Here is a 10284-nt window from a genome sequence, read left to right on the forward strand (position 1 = left end):
TTAGTATCTCAAATTCACCTCACTTGCACGTCTTTGGACTGTGGGAGGAAACCGGAGCTCCCGAAGGAAACCCGCGCAGACACGGGGAGAACATACAAACGCCACACATAAAGGGCCCGGACCGCTCCACCTGGAAATTGAACCCAGGGCCTTTTTGCTGTGAGGCGACAGTGCTACCCTCATTACAAATGTAAAGGGTCATAACGATGCCAAGGCTGTACCAATAATTCACTGCCGACCACTAAATGATCTTCCCTCACTCACTCACTGTATTAATTAGGGTCGCGGGGGGTGCTGGAGCCTATCCCAGCTTTTCAATGGGCGCAAGGTACACAGTAACACCCTGGATGGGCGCCAGTCCATCGCAGGGCAGACACACACACACACACACACACACATTCACCTATTGGGCAATTCAGCGTCTCCAATTAACCTGACTGCATGTTTTTGGACTGTGGAAGGAAACCGGAGGTGGACAGAAAGGGGCGGTCCGGGTCCTTTCTGTGCAGTTTGCATGTTCTCCCCGTGTCTGCATGGGTTTCCTCCGGGAGAACATGCAAACTCTGCACAGAAAGGACTTGGACCGCCCCGCCTGGGGATCGAACCCAGGACCTTCTTGCTGTGAGGCGACAGTGCTACCCACTTAGCCACCGCCTAAATGATCGTTCCTCTTAAGTTATGTCTTTGTGGCCAGTATATTTAAATTATTGCATGTTTAGCCATCGATTATGTTCTACATTTAAATCTTAACTAAGCTTAAGACATATAGGTTAAAATTGTAACTCCTGCAGGATGCAAAGTATTGGTTTGTTGAATGATATGGAGTAAAAGCAAAGGCTGGATTTACAACATAATAATAACAGCCCAAAACACACCTCAAAATCCAGCGGGATTTACTTTAATGAAGGCAAACTAAAGCTTTTTGCAGTCACTCACAGGTTTGTGGTTTGATCTTCAGCATGCTGTGCAAGTGTCCCAATAATATCTGGAAACTATAGGAGTGGGTAATAATTCCTAAAACAAGAACAGATTAGAAGTGCTGACCTAGCAGTGTGTCCGGACTGGCACGTGCCACCATAAAATTGTAAACACATTTGAGCTCGCTGCAGAGGTTATTTCAAGTCAAGTCAAATTTATTTATACAGCACTTTTTACAATAGACATCGTCTCAAAGCAACTTTACAGAATCCAGGACCAACAGACAAAAAAACCCTGTTGAGCAGGCAGAGCAAGCCGACTTTTCTTATTAAAAATAAATCAAATTAAAAAATACTTCATGCGGCTGTAAATAAAAATAATCTTTGCATCTGTTTTACTTTTCTTTCATCCTGTTACATTTTATATCCATTTATATTTGGTGTTTGATCTTGCTATGATGTGTTTTTCTTATTATAGATCTAATATGTTTAAGATGACAGATAGTAGAGCAGAGTATACATAAATATTTATTTATTTAGAAAGGAGTTATATTATAAATTACTAATAATAATAGAATCATGTTTGTATGGGTTGTTTTTAATAGCTTTTAGTGTTAGAATGATGTTACCAGCCTAACTTACCCTCATTATTGTTGGAATTTAAATAAATCTTTCATAAATGACTGTGCAGTTCTCTGATGTGGGTTTGATTGCAGGTAAATGATGCGTTTAAAGGAATTTCCTGTTTTATAAGAGAGCTTACGAGGCTGGTGGACAGACACTTGAGGGCGCTGCTTCATTCTTAATTCACAGGTCCATGTCTATCAGCTTGGCTGCAGTACTGGACAGAAGTGGACACGTGTTGTGTGGGTCACACCTCCATGTGCTGCAATTTGAGTTCCCCTGATCTATAATGTTTCTCTTATTATTTTACCTGAAGTTTATGTCCGTTCACTTTGTTTTATTTCACTGTTAATGTGCTGTCGACCGGTCGGGTGCCCACACACAAGCGCAGTACAGTTGCCGCCTCTGCTGCCTGGTCAGTGTGCCTGCACTAGCATTGATGATCTGGAGAGCTTAGTGTGTCTCTCTGGACATGATGCAGCTCTTTGTGAGGTTTCATTGGTCACATGTGTGTGAAGAGGTGTGTGATAGTCTCAGCTCTCCAAGGCCAGCGCGGAGGGTTGCTAGTGCCACGTTTCCAATGGAAGGAATTGGAGACGACTATATTTGGAGCTTATGAGGGAATGAACAATATCCCTTCGTATGTCAGGGGGTGGGGGTGGGGGTAGGGGTCATTTTACACAGAAGTTGTCTAAAGTACTATCAAGCTTTTGTGCCACACCCACTGGTATCAGGTGTATAATCTCATTAGGGCTGGAGTTGGGACTCCAGCTGAAATACCTTTGGTTGAACTGGAACACTGGTTGCTAGCCTGGTCCTACAAGTGCTGTTTTGGGGTCTGTTCAAAAACCTAGTGAGCTGCCACAGAAGAGTGGATTTTAATGAGACATGGAAGTCATAAGGCAGATTATTTAGACGCACTACTTAGACCTAGACCTAGACCAGGAGTGGACAATTACATATCCCAAGGGGCCACATAAGAAACTGTTACTGTTGTGGAGGGCCGGACCAATAGGGTGAACTTCATTCTACTCAATATTAATACGATTTCTTTTTATTGCCTACATTTTACAGTTCTGATGAGCTGTTACTGTTGAGTCGATGTTACAATCAGCAGAGTAAAAACATCAACATTATTTCACTATTTAATCAACTTTCTTGAAAACAAATGTGAACAAAATGTGCAGTAACTTTACACACAGTGCTGTTGCTATTTGGATCACAAAGCTGATCTTAACTGCTCCAGTCCTGGATGTGTAAAACTTTATAAAAAGTCTGTGTTGGTTTGCTGTTTAGGTAACGAAGCTTTAGATGTGACGCTCTGCATCGTTCAAGTTCTTGTATTTCTCTGTGTTTAGTACGGTGACAGCGATATAAACCCTGGATTTAAATTGTGATCCTTAAACATCTTTACACCAGACTGACTTTTGAACTTCATGTCTTGTTAAAAACTAGATCGTCTCCGTCAGTCGCACTCAGTTCTGTTCGCCGACACATTACGGTGAAGCTGGATACACTCGTCTCACACAAACGTAAGTCCAAACTTGCGGAAATGTAAAGAAATAGCGCTCCCGTTAAAATATAAACAATCCTGTTATATGGCGTGTGTGATGTACATTTATTTATGTCTGATTTTTAATTGCCACTGACCTGATGCGGGCCAGTTGGGGATGGGCCGTACAATGCCCAGGTCTGACCTAGACCATAGTTTTAGCTTACTAAGCTAACGCAGTTAGCCTCAGACGCCAGGTAACGTCTCCCTCCGTGTACCGAAAACACTTAAACTGTCCCTGATGAGCCTGAATTTACAAATAAATGACACTTGTAGAAATCACCTTTATACACATTAAACATCAATTAGACTTTATTTATATTGAAAAAGAACTCTGTTGGTTGCTCCGCATTATATTATTCCGCCACGTTGATCATTTTTGGTGAGAAAAGTTGTGCCGCACTGAATGCTGGGACTGATTCACTTCAGCGCTCGTTCCCTCGTTATTCAGTCAGATTATCACTCAGAGTTAATGCGCCTCATTAGAAGCATTTTAAGGAATCTAAGAATTTAGACATACCCTCTTCTTCTATGTACAGAGAGAGCTAGGTTTTCGGAAGAGACGGGACAACTGCATATAGTGGTTTTGGAAAGGGGTGTCCACATACTTTTGGTCATTTGGTATACAAGGTATAACACTGAATTATGTATCTTTAATAAGAGTTTAAGAGCTTGAAGGGGCGTTCTCATTAAAGAACACAAATCCTGTAACGTGGGGGTAAGAATTGGATTTGGGCCGCTTGTACCTGCGGTGTGGACGTAGGTCGAGTGCACTGGTTCTCTGTTATGAAGGACACGACGTTTACCTGTTTATTATTGATTATTAATAATTATTATTTGTTCCTGTGGTGCTTTAGTTGTATTTAATAAGCAGTGGTGCACGTGCTTTGCTCTGTACAGCACTGTTTGTTACAGCCAATAAAATGAAAGCTCAGTGTGACCAGGCTTTTGTGTGTTTCTTCCTCCTTCAGTCTGAACTTCCTTTTTCTCTTTATTCTTTTAGGTTGTTTTTGGGTTGGGTTTTGCAGTGTGTGGCCAAAAGTGTGTAGACGACCTACACCCAGAGATCTCATCTCTATGTGTTATTGCTGATATATCAGACTCCACGACTGTAAGAACATAAACATGTCTCTAGAGATTTACTTCCGTTTCAGGTTAACCCCTTAAGAATAGAATCATGCATACTGTACATACAGGCGTAAAACCTCTATAGACAAACTCTGGCAGTAGTAGTAAAGCTTAACAACGTTTAACGTGGCGGTTAATTACATCTGACCTGCTATAGCCGCCCCAATCAACAATGTCAGGTCATTCTAAAGTTGTTGGATGGGCGTGAGGTCAGTGCCCAGTGCAGGCCATGATGTTTTACACCACCAAGCCATTCGATTATAGAGCTCACCTACCTGCAATGGATTATATATATATATATATACTTTAGTGCGTCCAATTGCCCGATTGTGTCATGGTTCCTCTCCACTAATGCTGATCCCCGCTCTGATTGAGGAGAGCAAAGCTAACCCACGGCCCCCTCCGATGCATCTTGTCACCTACACTTGATGAGTGCATATGCAGCACTGGATCAGCAATGTGTACAGAGAGACACACCCTGATCAACGCACTCTTTCCTCGTCTCTGTGTAGTTGCATTAGTTATGAGAGAGTCCCTATCCGGCTTATTACTACCCCACCCCTATATGAACAACAGGCCAATCGTTGTTCATGTGGCTGCTCAGCCCAGCCGGCAGGCAGAGCTGAGACTCGATACGATGTATTTGAGATCCCAGCTCTGGTGTTCCAGCATGTGTTTTTCCACTGCACCACCTGAGCGGCCTGAGAGTCCAATCACGATGTGCTTTAAACCTCCAGGTGAAGTGTGATGATCTCATGCTTGTGTAGGGCTGCTGAACCTTAGAATCCCAACCCATGAAGCTCAAGCTGACCAGTTCCTTTGCAAATCCTGCTTCCAGAGGCAGTTTGGAACCCAGTAGTGAGTGTCACACCTGAGGACAACAGAATCTTTTGCCTCTATGTGCATCAGGACTTGTTTGGCTTCACAGTAGAGCTTTGGTTCTCTGTGGTTCTCACTTTACTATATCAGTATGTAAAATTGAGCATGCTTACATGTGCCAGCAGTTTGGTGTGAAAATGCATCTTCAATCAGCACAACAATACAGTAACATTAAAAAACGATTCAAATGGTTTGATGAGACTGCACAAGGTATACATGGTGCCTCCAAACTGTAAAGGCAGTTGCAGCAATCGAACGGTTGCTGGTTCAAGCCACACCACTGCCAGGTTGCCACTGTTGAGCCCTTGAGCTGTCGCAGTATACTGTCAGTATTGTAAGTCGTTTTGGCTTAAAGCCCTCGCTAAATGCAGTCAATGTACAACCACAAATCTGAAGAAGTTGTGTTCCTCACATTTACTTTGACTTTTATTTGATGTCAGACAGGATGAACCTGAGATATTTCATGTTTTATCTGCTCAACTTCATTTCATTTATTAATAAACCTCCATTCCAGCATTTTAGGCCTGCAACACATTCCAAATAAGTTGGGACAGGGGCAATTTAGGGCTAGTAATGAGGTGAAAAAACTAAATAATGATGTGATTTTAAACAGGTGATTGTAATCGTGGTTTGGTACAAAAGCAGCATCCAGGAAAGGCTGAGAGTCTCTGATGAGCAAAGATGATCAGGGGATCCAGTTCGTCCACAAATGTGTGAGAAAATGATTGAAATGTTTACAAACAATCAAGATTGGAAGGGATTTGCATGTTCTCCCTCTACAGTGCAGAATATCATTAAACCATTCAAGGAATCTGGAGGAATTTCAGTGCATAAAGGCCAAAGGTGCAAGCTTAAGCTGAACACCTGTGATCTTCCATCCCTCAGACGGCACTGCATCAAGAACCACCAAAACTGACAGTCTAGTCTGAAACGACGGCCAAATGAAAGGTCCACAGTACAGCGATCCTAAAAAGGTCTAAACTAAAAAGGAAGCTCGACGTTCAGCGAGACAATAAACGCAACCGCCGAATCGACACTGAAGTGAAGTGAAAGGAGGAAAATGTATTTAAAACTGTTGTTAGAAGTCAAACCGATACCAAGCTCAGATCATGATGACCATGTACCAGTATGAGATTGAACACATTTCCCAGGACGTATCTGCTGCAGTGTTTGTAGCTTCACTAAACACCGAACATTTCACGGTGACTTGAGTTCATTTGAATTTGTTTTTTTCGACAGACTGTTTCCTAATCTGTGCAGGCCTCGTGCTGAAAAAGTCGCCGTCGTTTTGTGGAGATGAGACAAAATTCAGTCAGCCTGAACCCTCTGCTCATGCGTGACCTGTTTTTCACACGTGTGCATGTACAGACTCCGCTGCCTTCAGATTCCCCTGCGGCGTCTCAGTTTGCCACCGACTTCCTCCCTACAGAAAAGCTTTCATCTGAAGTGTGTTCACATGAGCTCCGTCGGACGGCGTTCACACTCTCCGCTCACTCGAACCCGCGGCTCTGGAAACCCGAGAGCCTCTTCGGAACGTTGGGAAGGGACGGGAAAGGCGGCAGACGGGGGGAGTGGACAGGCAAGAGGGAACGTGTTTGGAGGTGGCAAAAAAAAGCAGAAGATAGATCTGTAAGTGAAGAAGGAAGTAAGGTAGAATGAGAGAGCGGCAGCATCGAGGGGGCGATTGTACAACGAGACATGAACGCTTGTAGAAAGTGGATATGTTTAGGTGAGCGTGTGTGCGTGTGTGTGTGCGAGTGTGTGTGGTTAGATAGGCATTGACCTGTTCCTGATTAGAAGACATGTCTCTCAAGCTGCCTCGCAACTGGGACCTCTCCACACTCCGCAGTGAAACGACCAAAATAGGTGAGTGCAAGTGTGTGTGTGTGTTTAGAAGTGTGAAAGTGTGTGTCCATCCTGTCTGTCTTCACACACATTTAATATTAAGTGTGTGCGTGTGTTGGGGGGTGGTCTGGATGTTTTTGGAAGGTGGAAAGAGGTCAGAGTACTTAGTACTGAGTAGATAAGTCACGCAGACCAAAGGATGAGGAAGGTTCCAGATCCACGACCCACTATGACTTTGGAACATAAAAGAATGCCAATACACCCTGTAGGGTCGCTTTGCCATCTCAAACTCAGACCTAGGGGCAATCGAGGGCAGCCAATCCACCTTCTGCTGTTTTGGACAGCTGAAGAAACCCATGTGGAAACCAAGTGTTAGAATCAAACCTGCCGTGTGGGACACAAACGACCAGTTCTGTATCCTGTATTTAGGCTAAGACCCACCACCCACAACCCTACCAAGATGAACGGGCTTTCTGAATTAGACCTGATTAAAGGGGCATCACAGTTTGCAGTGGGTAGTGTTGCTGCTGCACAGTTCCTGGGACCTGGTACTTAGTTTGCCATGTCCTCCCATATTTACACCTTGGGCTTCCATCTTGACATGGATGAAGAACCTACTGCCCTTTACCGCTCATTAAAGGATGAACACATGGAATCATGTTTGATCTTTTGGACTAGTTACTGTCCATGTGGTGTCTGTCACGTTCCTCCATATCACAGCTTAATCCAGTCCATTCCAGCTCTTACTGGGTGCTGCTTTATAGCATCTTTAGATGAACAGTGCCCCTGGTGGTTCCAGCCAGTACTTTCAATCACTTACTGACTCTAGAACTGTTTCTCTTCCACTTTAGTTCTCAACTAGGTGCTTTCCAGGTTAAAATGTTTAGAAAAGTCAGAAATCACCAAGCATTTGTACTTTGGCACTGTGTTGTATGTCTTCCTTCGCAAAATGTGCATTTTCAGCGACTGTGTTGACCCATTTTTTATCTAAAAATGGTAAACAGATAACAAAACATAATCAGAGTATCAGATGACCAAAGGATAGTGCATGGACATGCCGTTTGAGCAGGAGCTGTGTGTGTTAATTAGAAAGTACATTCCGAGCCATTAGTTCACTTCGATTGAATTCATATAAACATTTAGTTTATCACTGATCCTCATGTTTTAAACACTCAGAAGGAGAGTTGTTTATAATGAGTAGCTGTGTATATCACATAAAGCTGTATTAGCATTTAAACAGCGAGTTTGTTCCTCTAGACTAAGGTACTAGTTCATGAACTAACTGGTACATGTTTTAATGAAAACATTAACTTTTATTCACCTCAGGAAATAGAGGAAGAGGAGTTCAGTGAAGTGTAAAAACATTGCTAGATGAATTATGTAGGCTTTACAAAGCTTAAAAGAGGCTTTAAAGTGTAAATCTAAAGTTATTACTCTTCAGTAAGTCGCTGTGGATAAGAGCGTCTGCTAAATGCCGAAAATGTAAATGTAAATTACGACTTCTGTTTTCTTCTTCTTTGATTTAAATCTTGGTTGTGTAATCACTGAACGTCTGCAGATTTTGGTCAGGGTTGGTGGGTCGTTCTCAGTACTAGTGACACTGACAGTGGTCATTGTGGTTAATGTATAATTGCAGCAGCTTTTATATTTAGGCTCCTTTTACCAAAGTACCAAGTAGCAGCTCATACAAAATAGAGAAATGTCATTGCACACGAAGACAAACGTCGCAACTTTAATTTGTTGTTAACCAGAACCTCAGGTCTGTGCAGAATTAAAAGAAATGGAGCTAAATGGACCAGAAGAGGGACGGCACTTACTGGTATTGTTATATTTGGCCGTGTGATGTCAAATGGTTTAAGGATATATAATAATAGTTTACATCCAAATTGTTGGGTATGCAGAGTGACTGAAAACCGATACAAAATAAGGAAGGAATTAATGCAAGCAGCTGCAAGCAGCAAAGTTGCTGCAAAGAGAGATCTGTAAACATTTACAGACAAAGCAACAACACTACAGTGGATAAGAACTTTCTCTACTGCAGCATTTTGTAAACATTTTTTAAGCGACCCACATTTTGTCCATGATTTCACCGCGACACAAACGATGCATCAAAACGAAATATACTTAATTAATTAAAATAGTGGCAATCTGGTCCCACTGTGGTTTACGAAGAGTAACAGAAAGCCTCCACATAAGAGCGTACCTGTACATGTTCATTTCGTGTTCATTTGGCTGTTAAAAGACTGGACTATAGACTGGACTGTAAGCTGGATTGTAGACTGGACTATAGACTGGACTATAGACTGGACTGTAAGCTGGACTGTAGACTGGACTATAGACTGGACTATAGACTGGACTGTAAGCTAGACTGTAGACTGGACTGTAGACTGGACTGTAAGCTGGATTGTAGACTGGACTATAGACTGGACTATAAGCTAGACCGTAGACTGGACTGTAGACTGGACTGTAAGCTAGACTGTAGACTGGACTGTAGACTGGACTGTAAGCTGGACTGTAGACTGGACTGTAGACCGGACTGTAGACTGGACTGTAAGCTGGACTGTAAACTAGACTATAGACTGGACTGTAGACTGGACTGTAAGCTGGACTTTAGACTGGACTGTAGACTGGACTGTAAGCTGGACTGTAAACTAGACTATAGACTGGACTGTAGACTGGACTGTAGACCGGACTGTAGACTGGACTATAGACTGGACTGTAAGCTGGACTGTAGACTGGACTGTAAGCTGGACTGTAGACTGGACTGTAGCCTCTTTTATGTCCTGTACAGCATTCCATCCAGATTGTTTGAAGTGTTTGGTTTTATTGTAATCTATATTAATTCAGCATATTTATAAGATAATTCTGGAGGACCGTGTAATGAGTTTGTGCTGTAGGATTCATAGGAACTGAATGTGTGTGTGTGTGTGTGTGTGTGTGTGCGACTGGTTTAATGAGCATCATGCAAGACTAAAAACACTTGGTCTAGCTAATTAAAGCGACTGGATCTTTTTCATGCTGTTTTATAACCGGTCCTGAACCAGCAATTAGCACCCCGTAATGTCAGTTCCTGACCCTAAACTAGCTGTTCTATACCCTCTTCTATTGTGGATTATTTTGATTATTTTTGAAACCAATTCTTGCTTTAGTGTAAGATTTGTTGAATGGATGGATGTGGAAGGATGGCTGGATAGATGTTTGGATGGGTGGTTGGATGGATGGATGGATGGAGATGGATGGATGAAGATGTTTGAATGACAGGATTGTTTGCATGGATTGATTGATGGATAAAATTGGATGGATGTATGACAGGACTAGGACTGTTTGGACAGATGGATG

The 10284-nt window shown here is 42.6% G+C and overlaps 1 protein-coding gene across 1 annotated transcript in view; it reads left to right on the plus strand.

Annotated features, from left to right (window-relative positions):
* Positions 1–6674: 6674 nt before the first annotated feature.
* The window catches only part of arhgap25 (Rho GTPase activating protein 25), a 24183-nt gene continuing 20573 nt past the window's right edge, over positions 6675–10284 (plus strand). Inside the window, exon 1 of the mRNA XM_063017976.1 lies at positions 6675–6966. Coding sequence (XP_062874046.1) covers positions 6903–6966 — 64 coding nt within the window. The 5' untranslated portion in view covers positions 6675–6902. The remainder of the gene's footprint in view (positions 6967–10284) is intronic.

This window comes from Trichomycterus rosablanca, chromosome 21 (genome assembly GCF_030014385.1).
Source record: "Trichomycterus rosablanca isolate fTriRos1 chromosome 21, fTriRos1.hap1, whole genome shotgun sequence".
Lineage (NCBI taxonomy): Eukaryota > Metazoa > Chordata > Actinopteri > Siluriformes > Trichomycteridae > Trichomycterus > Trichomycterus rosablanca.